Source organism: Xenopus tropicalis, chromosome 1 (genome assembly GCF_000004195.4).
Source record: "Xenopus tropicalis strain Nigerian chromosome 1, UCB_Xtro_10.0, whole genome shotgun sequence".
NCBI classification, from domain to species: domain Eukaryota; kingdom Metazoa; phylum Chordata; class Amphibia; order Anura; family Pipidae; genus Xenopus; species Xenopus tropicalis.
This window is the reverse complement of record NC_030677.2, coordinates 18066931-18083689: the sequence shown is the minus strand read 5'-3', so window position 1 is coordinate 18083689 and position 16759 is coordinate 18066931. Positions and strand designations below refer to the sequence as shown.

General features: G+C 42.4%; 1 protein-coding gene across 3 annotated transcripts in view; it reads right to left on the bottom strand.

The window, feature by feature from the left end:
* Positions 1 to 16717, bottom strand: part of eif2ak3 (eukaryotic translation initiation factor 2 alpha kinase 3) — a 32701-nt gene extending 15984 nt beyond the window's left edge. Inside the window, exons 1-4 of one of the 3 annotated variants that reach the window (XM_031895293.1) lie at positions 16078 to 16717; positions 6904 to 7036; positions 2411 to 2605; positions 301 to 431 (exon numbers count right to left, since the gene is read on the bottom strand). In XM_031895293.1, coding sequence (XP_031751153.1) covers positions 301 to 431; positions 2411 to 2605; positions 6904 to 7036; positions 16078 to 16361 — 743 coding nt within the window. In that variant the 5' untranslated portion in view covers positions 16362 to 16717. The remainder of the gene's footprint in view (positions 1 to 300; positions 432 to 2410; positions 2606 to 6903; positions 7037 to 16077) is intronic. The other 2 variants (XM_031895291.1, XM_031895292.1) reach the window with 2 other exon arrangements.
* Between the last annotated feature and the right edge of the window lie 42 nt (positions 16718 to 16759).

Here is a 16759-nt window from a genome sequence, read left to right as displayed (position 1 = left end):
TGTCACACAGAGATAAAAGTGGTCAAGAAGATTGGTGTGTAAGTTAAGGACAGCCTATACAAAGCAAGTCTGCAGTGATAGACTGGCACTTTTGCCCATCTACATTTAAATTGCTGCTTAAAATAATTCTATAAGCCACAAGCCAAGCAAGCAAGGTTAGAAGCAAAAAAAAAAAAAAAAAAAAAAAAAAAATGCTCAGTATCCATAGGCACAGACTTAAACCCTTTATGAAAAGCTGATGCAAGAGCAGGACATTGGCTGCACAAAGAACCCCCCTATTACAGACAAACCGGCACTTACTTTTCACTGCCGCTGCGAGGACCCACTGCCCTCACGGTTTTCTGCTTCCTGTGCAACAGCAATATATCATCCTGCTCCGACTCGTCTTCATTCCACCGCCGACAGCCCATGGCTGAGCAGATATATTTTACCTTGAGCAATAAGAAAAGTGGTGCCAGATTTATATTCCTTACTACATATTATGTACTGGCACCCAGCCTCTTCCATATTTAAAGGAACACACCTCTATTTTATTTTTAGATTGAGTAGGATATATATCTATACATACTGTCTATCTATAGTTATAGGTTTAATGTGAAAAATTTGATTTTGCCAATTATTATGGGATACTTCATGGGGAAATTAGATCTTAGCTTTCCCTGCTGTATAATATATAGGCTCTGTGTAGAAGAAAATACATTCTTGACAAACCATATTTATTATTGGGCTCAGTTGCTCTTTAACACCCGCTGCACTCTAGCTGTTAAATGTTGCTATGGAACCAGTCTAACAGCTGCAAACACATAGAAGGCATAATCTTTGTAAACTTCCGTTATATCCCCTTAGGAATAGCAGCGGAGGCAGTGTAAATGAATCCTACTTGTACACACACACACACACACACACTAGCATTAGTGTCACCTCTCTGATGAAATGATCCCCTTCCAGCAATGTGTGCAGAATGGTTTCATCTGAGAATTACTGCTGCAGGAAAGGTCCCCCTATTTGAGTTAACTTTTGGTATGATGTAGAAAGTAATATTCTGGGACAATTTGCAGTTGGGCCTGATATTTGTCTTATACATCCTCACATTTCTCAAATTATAATTTTGTTAAAACAGTTAAAACAGTCTCTACATGTGTTTTAGCAGAGGCAATTCCCAGCATTGTCTATGGCAGGGGATTTTCTGGAGTTTAGTAGCCATGAAAAAGTAGCTGCTACTAGTAGCTCAGTGTGTCTTCACCCTAAGTGCTGCGACAGACAGGGAGATTAGCTGCGGGCAACTAAACCCCCCCCCCAAAATGCCATCCCAGTGGCTAGAATGTAAATCACCGGTGGGATGACATACGCAGCGCCGAAATCGGCAAAATCGCCGCACCGCGTACGATATCCCACCGGCGATTTACATTTCAGGGAGATTAGTCGCCCACAAAAAAAAAAAAAAAAAAGAGATTTGTCATGCGGCGACTAATTTCACTTAACAAAGCTTAAGGGCTCTGGTACACGGGGAGATTAGTCGCCCGCAGCAAAACTCCCTGCTCGCGGGCGACTAATCTCCCCGAGTTGCCTTCCCCCTGCCATCCCACCGGCGGGATGGCAGACGCGGCGGCGCGATTTCGCGCAAATCGCCGAAAAAGACTCACGAGGCTTTTTCGGCGATTTCCCGAAATCGCCCCGCCGCGTCTGCCATCCCGCCGGCGACTTACATGTTCGCCGGTGGGATGGCAGGGGGAAGGCAACTCGGGGAGATTAGTCGCCCGTGAGCAGGGAGTTTTGCCGCGGGCGACTAATCTCCCCGTGTACCAGAGCCCTTAAAATCAGAGAGTATGGGATTATGGCTTCAAATTGAGGGAAATAATACACTATAAACATTTTTTTTAAACTAAAACAGGCAAAAACGGATGTTCAGCACAAACCTTATTCATTGAACGAATGTTACTAATAGTATAAAAAAAAAAAAGGGGGGGGGGTAGGGAATACTTTCCCTTTAAAAGGCCTTGCCTGTGCCAACCCATACTTTCAAGAAAAAATAAATGTCATGTTTGTGTGCTGACTATGATACGGCCTTTGCAGAATTCTGGTGGTGTCATTTGCCCTTATTACTCGACCTGTGATGCGGTGTGGGTTTGTTTTCCAGAAAGGGTTCAGCTGACTATTTGCTTGGGAAACCGACTTTGCCATATTTATGTAAAAGGGATGCACATCAATACAGGATAGTCAATTTCCCTAAGCAAATAGTCAGTTGAACCCTTCTTTGAAATCAAACCCACACTACATCACAGGTAATAAGGCAATAAGTCTACCTGTACTCAGGAGTGGGATTATAATCAACATCATCTAAACCTGTGCCAACATTGTATGTTTGTACATAGGCATTGTGTATAAATCCCAACATGCCGACACACAGTACCTTGCCAGTGGTTGCACTCAGCCCGTATGTTGTTAGAGACTTCCCTCCTACTAGCACCACATCATCTCCGAACTTGTATGAGGATTCCAGCAGAGACTCTACAGTAAAAGGGACAGCTTCCATACTTTCTCTGTCTCGATCCCACTGAAATAGGTCGCCGTCCAGGGAGGGAATAATCATTTTATTGCCAAAAACCTAATGATAAAAAAAAAAATTTACAAATTTATTTAATACATAAAGTTCTGCACAAAATAAACAGGGAGCCATTTTCTCAGTGAGGAATGAATTGAAGGGGATACATTTTGTTTATGGAAAACAAATCCTGTGAACACTTAAAGGGAAACTTCGGCTTCAGAATCAAAATTTAAAGAGCCCCACACAACACAGAAACCCCTAATATCCTTATCACTGTAATCTGTTCCTTCAAAAAGTATGAATAAATACCATTTTTATATGCCGAAATCCAGTTGCAAAACAGTTCTTTTTCTGCATCATTTGAAATCCTGGCAGGGGAGGAGGGACTAAAACATTGATGGTACAAATTGTAACAACTTCTCCATAGCTTACAGACAGCATGCAGGAACTACATAACCCACAATGCATTGCACTGTGATGTTCCTTTCCTTACCAACATCACGTGTGCAGGGAATTGTGGGATCGGGAGAAGGCAGGCTGAAGGCAAGCTTACGTTGTGTTTGGGTGGAGTTACTCTTTAAACATTAATAGGATACTTTGATAAGATTTTGTTTTCTATGGGTTACCTATGGAAAATTTTGTAATAATAAACTATAAATATATGAATATGTATTTGTATGCCCTTTTGTAGTATTATGTTCATCTATAACTGTTAGATAATTGTTTATGCAATTTTGTAAAATATATAAGACTGGGTCATTTCAATTCAAAACATTTGCTATAGGAACAGAAAGGCTTAAATTAACATGTAAACATTATAAAAATAGAAGCCTGACTTGCATTAGTACAGGTATTGGATCCTTTATCTGGAAACCCACTATCCAGAAAGCTCATCTCCCATAGACTATTTTAATCCAATAATTCAAAATGAATTCTTATTGAAGGCAAAACAATCCCATTTGGCTAACTTAATGTTTAAATAATTTTTAGCAGATCAAGAGTATAGAGATCCAAATTATGGAAAGATCCCTTATCCAGAAAACACCAGGTCCCAAACATTCTTACCTGTAATAATACAGAGAGAGAGAGAGGGAAAAGAGAGACTCCCAGGAGAAAAGGCCAGAAGGACCATCAAAGCCTCAGAACCCTTTAACATTGGGCCTGGGCAAGAATATTTTCTTTATTTACCAAGTCAAGAAGCCTAAAGCAATTAAAAGTCTTGTGCATTTCAAGGATGAAGCCACAAAGAGCTACTAGTACAGGTTATCCTGTTATCCAGAATGCACAGGATCAAGGGTATTCCGGATAAGGGGTCTTCATACCTTAAGTCTACTAAGAAATCAATAAAACATTAATCAAACCCAATAGGATTATTTTGCATCCAGTAAGGATTAATTATATCTTAGTTGGGATCAAGTACAGGTACTGTTTTATTATTACAGAGAAAAGGGAATCATTTAACCATTAAATAAACCCAATAGGGCTGTTCTGCCCCCAATAAGGGGTAATTATATCTTAGTTGGGATCAAGTACAGGTACTGTTTTATTATTACAGAGAAAAGGGAATCATTTAACCATTTAATAAACCCAATAGGGCTGTTCTGCCCCAATAAGGGGTAATTATATCTTAGTTGGGATCAAGTACAGGTACTGTTTTATTATTACAGAGAAAAGGGAATCATTTAACCATTTAATAAACCCAATAGGGCTGTTCTGCCCCAATAAGGATTAATTATATCTTAGTTGGGATCAAGTACAGGTACTGTTTTATTATTACAGAGAAAAGGGAATCATTTAACCATGAAATAAACCCAATAGGGCTGTTCTGCCCCCAATAAGGGGTAATTATATCTTAGTTGGGATCAAGTACAGGTACTGTTTTATTTTTACAGAGAAAAAGGAAATCAATTTTAAAAATCTGAATTATTTGATTAAAATGGAGTCTATGGGAGACAGGCTTTCCGTAATTCGGAGCTTTCTGGATAACAGGTTTCTGGATAAGGGATCCCATACCTGTAACAGCTACTTGTCGTGGCTACAGAAATAGACAATGCTGATCATTTGTGTGTTTTAGCAGAGGCAATTCTCAGTATTGTCTATGGCAGGGGATTTTCTGGCATCTAGTAGTCATGACAAGTAGCTGCTACCAAGTAGCTCTGTGTCTCTTCACCCTAAATTTCAAGGGTTTTTAGAAAGTAGCCTTGTCTCACCTGGAAATCTTCCAGATAAGTAAAAAAATATCAACTGAACAATAATCATATTGGAGCTGGACATAAATGAGTTATATGAAAAGCGAGGTAAGTGCAAGTGCTTTCCATGTTATATTAGTGACCCACTTTGTAGACACGCCGTATCCTCTGTTAATAAGCAATGAGAGGCCGGAGGGGAATGAGCAGCGGTCAGGCACACACAGGGAATGGGAACACGCCATGAATATTGATAAGTAGGAAGCATGGGGGGGTCTGTAAGCCCGGGGGGGGGGGGGGGGTATGTGAGAAGGTGAAGGGCAGTGAATGTGGGCTGAGCAGGTAAGGGGATGACATCAGCTCCCAATGAGAAACATTACCTCACCCTGTAATCCAATGAGTCATTGGGGGGGGGGGGGGGGATTAGATAGCCGATAGAAGGCCATTCTGCAAACACTGTTCCGCTTCACTGCTCATAAAAGGGATATAGCAATTAAGCGGCTTGACACACAGGCATTAAGGGATCAGACAAATGCCCTGTTTACTGGAGGAAACAATTCACCCCAGGAGAATACAAACAAATAATCACAACCTGTCCATCATGTCAACTAGAGGCGGCAGCCATTTCCCCTCATACTTTCACAGGGGCAGAGAGATTCTGGGCACAGGAATGTCCCTCCATACCATAATCACATTCTGCCCATGGAACGTTATTCCTGCTCACATTCCATTATACAGCTCTGCTCCTATACCTGTTATCCAGAATGTTTGGGACCTGGGGCTTTCCAGATAAGGGATATTTCTGTAATTTGGATCTCCATGCCTTAAGTCTACTAAAAAATAAATTTAAACATCATTTAACCCCAATAGGTTTGTTTTGTCTCCAATAAGGATTTGTTATATCTTAGTTGGGATCAAGTACAGGTACTGTTTTATTATTACAGAGAAAAGGGAATCATTTAACCATGAAATAAACCCAATAGGGCTGTTCTGCCCCCAATAAGGGGTAATTATATCTTAGTTGGGATCAAGCACAAATACTGTTTTATTATTACAGAGAAAAGGGAATCATTTAACCATGAAATAAACCCAATAGGGCTGTTCTGCCCCCAATAAGGGGTAATTATATCTTAGTTGGGATCAAGTACAGGTACTGTTTTATTATTACAGAGAAAAGGGAATCATTTAACCATGAAATAAACCCAATAGGGCTGTTCTGCCCCCAATAAGGGGTAATTATATCTTAGTTGGGATCAAGTACAGGTACTGTTTTATTATTACAGAGAAAAGGGAATCATTTAACCATTAAATGAACCCATAATAAACCCAATAAACAATCCTATTGGGTTTATTTAATGGTTAAATGATTCCCTTTTCTCTGTAATAATAAAACAGTACCTGTACTTGATTCCAACTAAGACATAATTACCCCTTATTGGGGGCAGAACAATCCTATTGGGTTTATTTAATGGTTAAAGGATTCCCTTTTCTCTGTAATAATAAAACAGTACCTGTACTTGATCCCAACTAAGATATAATTACCCCTTATTGGGGGCAGAACAGCCCTATTGGGTTTATTCAATATTTAAATGATCTTTAGCAGACTTAAGTTATGGAAAAAGATCCCTTATACGGAAAACTCCAGTTCCCAAGCATTCTGGATAACATGTCCCATACCTGTACTAGCACTTAAAGTTGTGATCAATAAACATTGAACAAAACCGAAAAAGCAGTTTGAATAGCATAATATTTGATAACATGATATCAAAGTAGCGTCTGTCTCTTTCTACTCTCTGCCCTGGTGGCTCTGACCGTTAAAACAATGTAACTCAAGGCAGCTGCCTGACAGACCTGACTCGCTGGAGGAGACAGGCCTTTGCAATTTGTTTAAAAAGTAACAACCAGGAGTTCAGCAAATGCTGCTTTCAATAACAATTACATTTACACATAACTGTTAAAGCACTGAAAAATTTGAATAAATCCATATTGGAAAATTGCTTAGAATCCAATATCTACTATTTTATTCAATAACTATTTGCAGATATAGAGAGTGATAGAACCTTACAGACTAACTTCTCCTATACATTGTGACAAATGTGCCCTATATCAAGAAACGTGTAGTTGACCATCACTAGGATGAATATGCAATAACCAATAACAAGTCCCACGTACCTCTGGCTTACTGAGGCTGGATGACACAAGGGACCCAGAGCCAATATCCAAGTCCCACTGCTTCCTGCCATGATTTTCTGCATCCAGTGCTGCAATTCTTCCATCTAAAGTGCTGATAATAACCAAAGACCTGCTAAAAAAAAAACTCGTTATTAAAGAAATAAGAAAATAATAAAGTCAAATAAACTGAATTATTGTAATTAGAATATTCCCAACTGGGTTACAGCTCTATCCATCCTCCAGGGCAGAGTGTTCTAGTTCCACAGTATATTCTCTACATAAGAAACTGCTCGGGTACCTGTGAGGCCGGCACAACTGTAACAGTCCCATATCCCACTCTGCAGTGTCTGTGCCCTCATACTAACAATAAGAGCAAGGGGAGGGTACTTAGGGAGTGCCAAGTGCTATTGCAGGGGTATTAGTGGCATCTCTGAGCTTAGCTAGGTGAGGCAACAGATTGCATTAATCCCGGCATTGGCTTGGCTCTTCGGTAAAGTCACGAGACATAGGAAAGTTTCCCAGTGTATGGCCGATGCAGAGCTGCCTGTGTTCTACAAGCAGGAAAGAACTACTTTTCGTTGGAGACTAGGAGAAAACAAAATGCACGGTAGATTGGCGCCTTTGTTTAAAATGTGACGTGGCCCAACAGAACAATACAAATGCTGCCAAGAAAGGGGAGGGGGAGGAGAATGCATTTACACTTCTATAAATTTGAAAAACGTTAAACTTTCCATCTCTATATCGTCTATGGCTGACAAATATTCAGTTGGATTCACCCACGTTTTTTAAGGTGGGAAAAGAGGGAACCAAGCAGGGGCATAACTAAGCGCTCATTGTCTGTTTTTCATTGATCTTACTGGCTTAATGCAGGGATCATTGTCCATTTCTAGTGATTATACCGGCCCATCTGGAGTTAACATACAAATTATTTTTTTTCTGTAGTAATTACAACGACACGTCTGGGATTAACATGCCTGTTATCTATTGTATTTAGTGATTATACTGGCATGTCTGGGGTGAATATGCTTGTTATCTATTTTCTGTAGCAGTTATACAGGTATCGGATCCTTTATCCGGAAACCCATTATCCAGAAAGGCCATCTCCTATAGACTACATTTTAATCAAACAATTCACATTTTTAAAAATGATTTCCTTTTTCTCGGTTATAAAACAGTACCTGTACTTAATCCCAACTAAGATATAATTACCCCTTATTGGGGCAGAACAGCCCTATTGGGTTTATTTAATGGTTAAATGATTCCCTTTTCTCTGTAATAATAAAACAGTACCTGTACTTAATCCCAACTAAGATATAATTACCCCTTATTGGGGGCAGAACAGCCCTATTGGGTTTATTTCATGGTTAAATGATTCCCTTTTCTCTGTAATAATAAAACAGTACCTGTACTTGATCCCAACTAAGATATAATTACCCCTTATTGGGGGCAGAGCACTCCTCTCGGGTTTAATAACTGTTTAAATAATTTTTTTAGTAGTCTTAAGGTAGGAGATCCAAATTACAGAAAGACCCCTTATCCAGAAAACCCCAGGTCCCGCGCATTCTGGATAACAGGTCCCATACCTGTACTGGCATGTCTAGGGGTATGTTTTAGTAAAATGGGTGTGGCCACAAAGTGGGCATGGCGATTATGGTGTGTTGGGAGGTATGCAAATGGCACAATACTGTTTTGGCTATATTAAGGAAGCAAGTGCATATAAGCATGTAATAAAAGGGCAAAACATTAAGATGTATAATGAAGAATTTAGAGCCTGTTCAGCCTACTCAGCTGGTTCCAATTTGAAAAAAACACTAAGTTTTTCATCTTCCTCCATGCTGTTGGCCCATCACCTAATTGAGGCCACAAAAAATGCCTGAGAGAGCCACAGCCCTGACATAAGGGTTTGAAACAAAAATAAAGCAGCGATAAAAAATCTAAAAGAATCATTCACACTCGCAAACATGACCTAAGAACACCATAGTATAATATTCTCTCCAGCAGAGCTTACGACCTAAATCTGGTATGAAAAAAAATTAAAGGTTCAATATCACTGGACCCTTACGGCTCATGTTCTGTTACGGTATGGTACATTCCAAAGGGTTCATTAGTGTGGCTGAATGGAGCCAATTAGATCCGGCAGTGCCATTGAGCCCTTGTGTCTATTCCCTGGGGGCTAAGGGCTACACCAATGACTACAGCCAATTCTATGGGTTTGCCATCTGGAGAAGGACCCATAGCTAGCCAGCTACTCATGAAACATGGTCAGAGCTTCTACCAATACCCTACCAGCTGCTAAATTTGGGGGATATTATACCAGACAAATACCCTTTATAATTATATTATATATATAAAAATATATATATCCATAATATGCAGCACCCTGGCTGGTTCTATTACTTTCGATTAATTCTTTCCATGAAACAGGTTTCGCAGTAGCCTGGGCTGCGCAGAGCAGGGAAACCTATTTAGTAAGGATAGTGTATACGTTTCACATGAGGCAGAGCCGTTGCCAGGACTGCAGGAAAGGTAGAGCTGCGAATGCTTGATAATTCCCATTACAGACATCGGCAGCCAGAGGCACGGGTAATTGCTCCCATGTTGGGAGACAAAGTCAGAAATAGCCGGAATCTCACACAGAACTGGCACTGAGCAGAGATCACAGAGATTCAATGGCTGGCATGGCTAAAGGCCAATGAAACAGAACAAAACTACAGCTGGTAAAGCAACGCAATAGACCCTTTGGTTTTCCTATGACATTTCTATATTTACATTTGAATATATATTTTTTTTCATAAAGATGCAACTGCTTCTTTCAGCTTCTTGTTCAGACTCTTAAAACAATGCAAGCAAGCAAAAGCTCCCTGATAAACAGAAATAACGTTTGCTACACCGTGGCAGAATTCAAAACCAGAGCACAGAAATGGCCAAACCGGTTTTTGTATGTTCGTCCCCTTTATGGAACGGTTTGGTGTTGTGAACATACCGACAAGAACAGAAATGAGGCATAACATACAAATAAACAGTTTAATGCTCAGAAAAGTGAAGTGAGGGCTGAAGGCACCAGAAAACACATTGAAATGTACAAAAAATATACACCTTACTGCAGATGGATATATGCAACAGCCTTCCAGCTAGCATGCTGGGTAGTACAGGTATGGGATCCGTTATCCAGAGAGTTCCTAATTGGGGGCAGAACAGTCCCATTGGGTTTATTTCATGGTTAAATGATTCCCTTTTCTCTGTAATAATAAAACAGTACCTTGTACTTGATCCCAACTAAGATATAATAGCCCCTTACTGGAGGCAGAACAGCCCCTATTAGGTTTAAGTGTTTTTTTTTAGCAGACTTAAGGTATGGAAATCCAAATTAAGGAAAGACTCCTTATCCAGAAAAGCCCAGGTCCCGAGCATTCTGGATACTAAGTCCCATACCTGTACAGGTATAGGACCTGTTATCCAGAATAACCCAATAGGACTGTTCTGCCCCCAATAAGGGGTAATTATATCTTAGTTGGGATCAAGTACAGGTACTGTTTTATTATTACAGAGAAAAGGGAATCATTTAACCATGAAATAAACCCAATAGGGCTGTTCTGCCCTCAATAAGGGGTCATTTTATCTTAGTTGGGATCAAGTACAGGTACTGTTTTATTATTACAGGGGAAAGGGAAATTATTTTAAAAAATTAGAAATATTTGCTTATAATGGGAGATGGGCAATCCGTAATTCTGAACCTTCTGGATAACAGGTTTCCAGATAATGGATCCTATACCTGTAATACAAATGAGACATAAGAGGGTCTCTGGAGATTTAATGGGGTATATATACACACATACCCAATATATAGATCTCAACATTCAGCTCAGTATGGAAAACGGGTTCTGCTTAGTTTCTCTGTACTGTCCCTGCTTTGCTTTATTGTTAACAAGCTCGGAAGCCAAAACAAACACTGCATGAGTGACAAACAGTGACACAGTTTTAATGACTGCAGTTCTCTTATGTCACATTCTAACAGGCATGTGGCTAAAATCAATATTTGCCCTGTTTAAACAGGACGGGGAGCGCAGCATCCTGCAAACCAGTGCAGTGCCCCCTCAGCCACTGGAACTAGCACCATACCAACAGACTGATTTTAGCCATGCAACCGTGTTGCAGCACAAGTGATGTGAAGCAGAGGAAACCAGATTCTAATTTGCCTTTAAAGAGAGACCATAAAGGAAGAGTAAAACCAAAAAATGAAAAAGTGTTTTAACGTAATTTAAGTGGTTAAAGTGTGTTTGTTACAGTAACAATACTATAGTTCAGTGCTGTCCAACTGGCGGCCCGCGGGCCGCATGCGGCCTGCGACCCCCCTCTGTGTGGCCCCCCACCTGTCTGGCTGCTTTGATGGCTTACCTTTGAGTAAGCATTAAATGGTATCAGTACTGAGATTAACTGGCCCCCTGCATGGTTCTCACCTCAGATTCAGGCTGTAATCCTCCCTGTATTGTTTAAAAATGTAATCCCCTATGTTTTTCACACCTTTTAATACCTGCATTGTTCCCCCCCTGCAGTGTTCACGCCTCAGGCTCAGGCTGTAATCACCCCCATTGTTCACTTCTTCACACCTCAGACATAGGTACTGTAGGCAGAGTATGGTACATACAGGCAGCATAGGTCAGGTAGAGTATGGCACACACAGGAAGGGTAGGGCAGGCAGAGTATGGCACACACAGTCAGGGTAGGGCAGGCAGAGTATGGCACACACAGGCAGGGTAGGGCAGGCAGAGTATGGCACATACAGCCAACATAGGGCAGGTAGAGTATGGCACACACAGGAAGGGTAGGGCAGGCAGAGTATGGCACACACAGTCAGGGTAGGGCAGGCAGAGTATGGCACATACAGCCAGCATAGGGCAGGTAGAGTATGGCACACACAGGCAGCATAGGTCAGGGAGGGTATGGCACACACAGGAAGGGTAGGGCAGGAAGAGTATGGCACACACAGGCAGGGTAGGGCAGGCAGAGTATGGCACATACAGCCAGCATAGGGCAGGTAGAGTATGGCACACACAGGCAGCATAGGTCAGGGAGGGTATGGCACACACAGGAAGGGTAGGGCAGGCAGAGTATGGCACACATAGTCAGGGTAGGGCAGGCAGAGTATGGCACACAGAGGCAGCATAGAGAAAGCAGAGTATGGCACACACAGGCAGGGTAGGACAGGCAGAGTATGGCACACACAGACAGCATAGGACAGGCAGAGTGCTGCCTGTGTGTGCCATACTCTGCTTGCCCTATGCTGCTTGTGGGAGGTGAACCTGGCAGGGGTTTGTTGTGGGAGTTTGTTAGCGGTTGGAAATAGCCATTAAATGGTCCCTAAGGTGTGTAATTATGTACTGGGGGTTGCTGTGCTATCCACAGGGGAGGAGGAGGCATATGGAATTTAAGGGTATATCTTAATATGACATAATTCTTTCACATATGAATGATGGTTCATATCCCCACAGTGAGGACCAAGCATTTGGGATTTTGCTGTGCTACCACCATTGTGATAAAATAGGTGTGGTTTGAAGTGGGTGTGGTTTCAAAAAGGGGAGTGGTCAAAACTGGCTTCCATTAGCGGCCCTCCACCATGTATGCTAGAGAAATTCCGGCCCTCGGCACCGTAGAAGTTGGACAGCACTGCTATAGTTTATATAAAGACCCTGCTGTGTAGCCCTGGGGGCAGCCATTCCTGCACCGGTACAGCTGGGGTGTTTGCTACAGAAACCCTACTATAGTTTATATAAATACCCCGCTGTGTAGCCCCGGGGGCAGCCATTCCTGCACTGGTACAGCTGGGGTGTTTGCTACAGAAACCCTACTATAGTTTATATAAATACCCCGCTGTGTAGCCCCGGGGGCAGCCATTCCTGCACCGGTACAGCTGGGGTGTTTGCTACAGAAACCCTACTATAGTTTATATAAATACCCCGCTGTGTAGCCCCGGGGGCAGCCATTCCTGCACTGGTATAGCTGGGGTGTTTGCTACAGAAACCCTACTATAGTTTATATAAATACCCTGCTGTGTAGCCCCGGGGGCAGCCGTTCAAAAGGAGAAAAGGCACAGGTTACTTAGCAGACAACAGATTAGCTGTGTAGATTCCCATTGTATTCTGCAGAACTTCTGTTATCTGCTAAGTAACCTGTGCCTTTTCTCGTTTTGAATGCCTGCCGCCATGGCTACACAGCAGGGTATTTATATAAACTATAGTAGGGTTTCTGTAGCAAACACCCCAGCTGTACCGGTGCAGGAATGGCTGCCCCCGGGGCTACACAGCAGGGTATTTATATAAACTATAGTAGGGTTTCTGTAGCAAACACCCCAGCTGTACCGGTGCAGGAATGGCTGCCCCCGGGGCTACACAGCGGGGTATTTATATAAACTATAGTAGGGTTTCTGTAGCAAACACCCCAGCTGTACCAGAGCAGGAATGGCTGCCCCCGGGGCTACACAGCGGGGTATTTATATAAACTATAGTAGGGTTTCTGTAGCAAACACCCCAGCTGTACCAGTGCAGGAATGGCTGCCCCCGGGGCTACACAGCAGGGTATTTATATAAACTATAGTAGGGTTTCTGTTGCAAACACCCCAGCTGTACCAGTGCAGGAATGGCTGCCCCCGGGGCTACACAGCGGGGTATTTATATAAACTATAGTAGGGTTTCTGTAGCAAACCCCCCAGCTGTACCAGTGCAGGGCAACAGTAAATTATATTTTATTTACTTTGATACTTTATTTTCTGCCTTCTGTTAAAGGAACAGTAACACCAAAAAGTAAAAGATGCTGCCCCTAAACAATCACTGTTCAGTAAAAATCCCATCCAGAAAGGAGAGCATAATGCGATCTGATAGGGTGCAGAGTAAAATAAACAGAGGGGAATTAGAATCAGTTCATTTCTACATAAAATTATGGCATTTGTTTTCCCAGTATGTTCGAGTCTTGGGGATTTCCATATGACGTCACTTTAATGCTAGGCCTTAAAGTGACACAAAAAAAAAAACTACTCTTCAAAATACTTATGTAACTTGTATAACGTAGATTATTTTGATCATTTGTCTCTGACAGGCCCTTTGTGTGTCTCGATTAGGCCTGGGATACACATGGACATGTAGTTGTTGTTGTTTTGATATGTGCCCATATGGAAACATGTGATCCGGAGTTGTGGACTTGGCTGAAGACTGACTAGTGGACTGGGGAGAATTCCTAAATGCAAATTTATTCAGATCCAAAAGGAAAACAATGTCATCGGCTCCTACTTACTATTTATTATATAATGAAATTAAACCAGCGATCCCAGGCTGAGGGATGACCAACTGCAGGCACTCGGACAATGTTTGCCTTCTAAGAGCTTTTTAGGGACCCCAAACACCTTAAAGGAACAGTTAAGGTGCCCACACACTATAAGATCCGCTCGCTTGGCGATGTTGCCAAGCGAGCGGATCTTCACCCGATATCCCCACCTACGGGTGGGCGATATTGGGTAGGAAGTAACTTAAAAAAAAAAAAAAAATCCGATCGTTAAACGATCGGATTACATTTGTGGTTATGGGGCAGTCAGTTCGGGGACCGCATCAACGAGCCGATGCAGTCCCCGATCCAACCGGATTTTCTAACCTGGCCGATCGAGATCTGCCCAATTTCAGGCCAGATATCGGTCGGCCAGGCCGCTCTGTTCTGCCCATACACGGGCCGATTAGCTGCCGAATTGGTCCAAGGGACCGATATCGGCAGCTATAGTCAGCCCGTGTATGGGGACCTTAACACAAAAATATAAATAAGTCAAAAGTAATTAAAATGTACTGCCATTGGATTCTCTTTCAGTTGCAAACTACATTAGAGAGGAATGCTCATTAGATCACCACTGAGAGGTGTAGTTATAAAGGGACCACCACCCAAACACTTTGGTTTTGCCCATTAAATGCTAAGCCACTTTCCAATATGCAGTTAATATTTCAAATGGCTTTAAAGTTATTTATTACAGCAGATACATTAGATAGCTTCAAGAAGAGTTTGGGTGGATTTTTAGCAAGTGAAAAATTACAGGGTTAATGAAAATAGCGCTAGTACCAAGTTGATCCAGGGACTGGTCCAAATGTCATCTTGAAGTCTGGAAAGAATGTATTCCCCTCCCTTGGAGTTAAATTGGACAGATAAGCATCAACTAGCGGTTAGGCAGGATTTATATAGGCATAAAAGTTACACACTACTGACATGAGCCTTTCTTCAACCTAATTAACTATGTGTTAATGCAAATGTAACAGAAAGCTAATCACTTTCTGTTCTCTTTAGTATAATGTAGACAGTGATGTTCTGAGAGAATTTGCAAGTTTTGAAGCTTTTTATTCAGCAGCTCATCGGCTTTGTATTTCACCAGCAATCTGGTTGCTAGGGTCCAACATTCCATTGCAACCAGGCAGTGGTTTGAACGAGAGACAGGAATATGAATAGGAGGGTGACTGAATAGAATAATAAGTAATAAAAAATGAGCAAAGCAAAGGATTTTCAGCTGGCTGACCTCCATTTGAAAGCTGTAAAGAAATAGAGGAGGAAGACAACTAACTCAAAAACTATAAAAATATAATGAAGACCAATTGCAAAGTTGCAAGGAATAGTTCATTCTATAACATACTGACCAATAGTAACTTATATGTTATAGTTAGTAACTCACTAACTATAACATAGTGAAGCAGCGCTTTAATGTAAGTTGGAAAGTAGAATTACACATGAACACATAGGAATACCCTTTGGGTGAAGTTCCCCTTTAATGTAGGTTGGTATGAACACATAGGAATAGCCTTTGGGTGAAGCTCCCCTTTAATGTAGGTTGGTATGAACACATAGGAATAGCCTTTGGGTGAAGTTCCCCTTTAATGTAGGTTGGTATGAACACATAGGAATAGCCTTTGGGTGAAGTTCCCCTTTAATGTAGGTTGGTATGAACACATAGGAATAGCCTTTGGGTGAAGTTTAACCCCATGGTACAACAGGTGTAAGACACAGGGGCATGGGAGTGCCCACACCATACTATCCCCTGGGACATATGGGAGAAGAATGGGTGAGGATCAGAGGGCTCCCAGGGAAACAGTAGCCCCCCAGTAGCGGTTAACCCTTGCACTCCCGATGGCTAGCACTATACAGAATCCTCCTCACCTGGGTCTCAGCTCGTCCTTCCCTCCTTCCGGGTAATCCTGCTCGGTACCGGACTCCACATCCTCCACAGTCACCTCCCCGGCAGGGAAAGCCGCGGCAGCGGGGGATAAAGAGCTCAGACTGCTCCCCGCAGCGCTCTGCTCGTCCCGTTCCTCCCAGGGGTACCCAGCCGCATCACTCCCGGGAGCCTCCTGCTCCAGCAGCCCGGCCGAGGCCGCTTTCACTAGCAGCAGCGTCAGCACAGACAGCCCTAATCGCCATATCCATCCGCTCCTGCCCTCCATGGGCTCTTCAACCCGCGTAGCGCCAGGCAACACCTTCACCTCATAACACTTTCCCCCTCCGCGCTGCCATGACACCTTTATACAGCCAGGTTACTCCCCCTCCGTCTCATGACTATTCTCCGCCTCCTCAGTAATACTTACCCAATCATAAGCAAGGTAGAAACTTTATTATTACGGTGTCCAATGTAGGACATATGTTTAAAATATAAAGCGCGTCCTGCTGTCTCCCTATTGCTGTGAAATCCTTATCGTACCTTCCCCAGTGCAGGTTACAGTGCGAGCTGCCCTTACTTTGTGCTGGCAGGTCCCACCTGCCCATTCATCCTCCTCCCTCCGGTTTGAGTTGTGCTATCCCCACGTATTTTTCCCTGACAGGTCCCAGCTTCCCTATTCGTCCC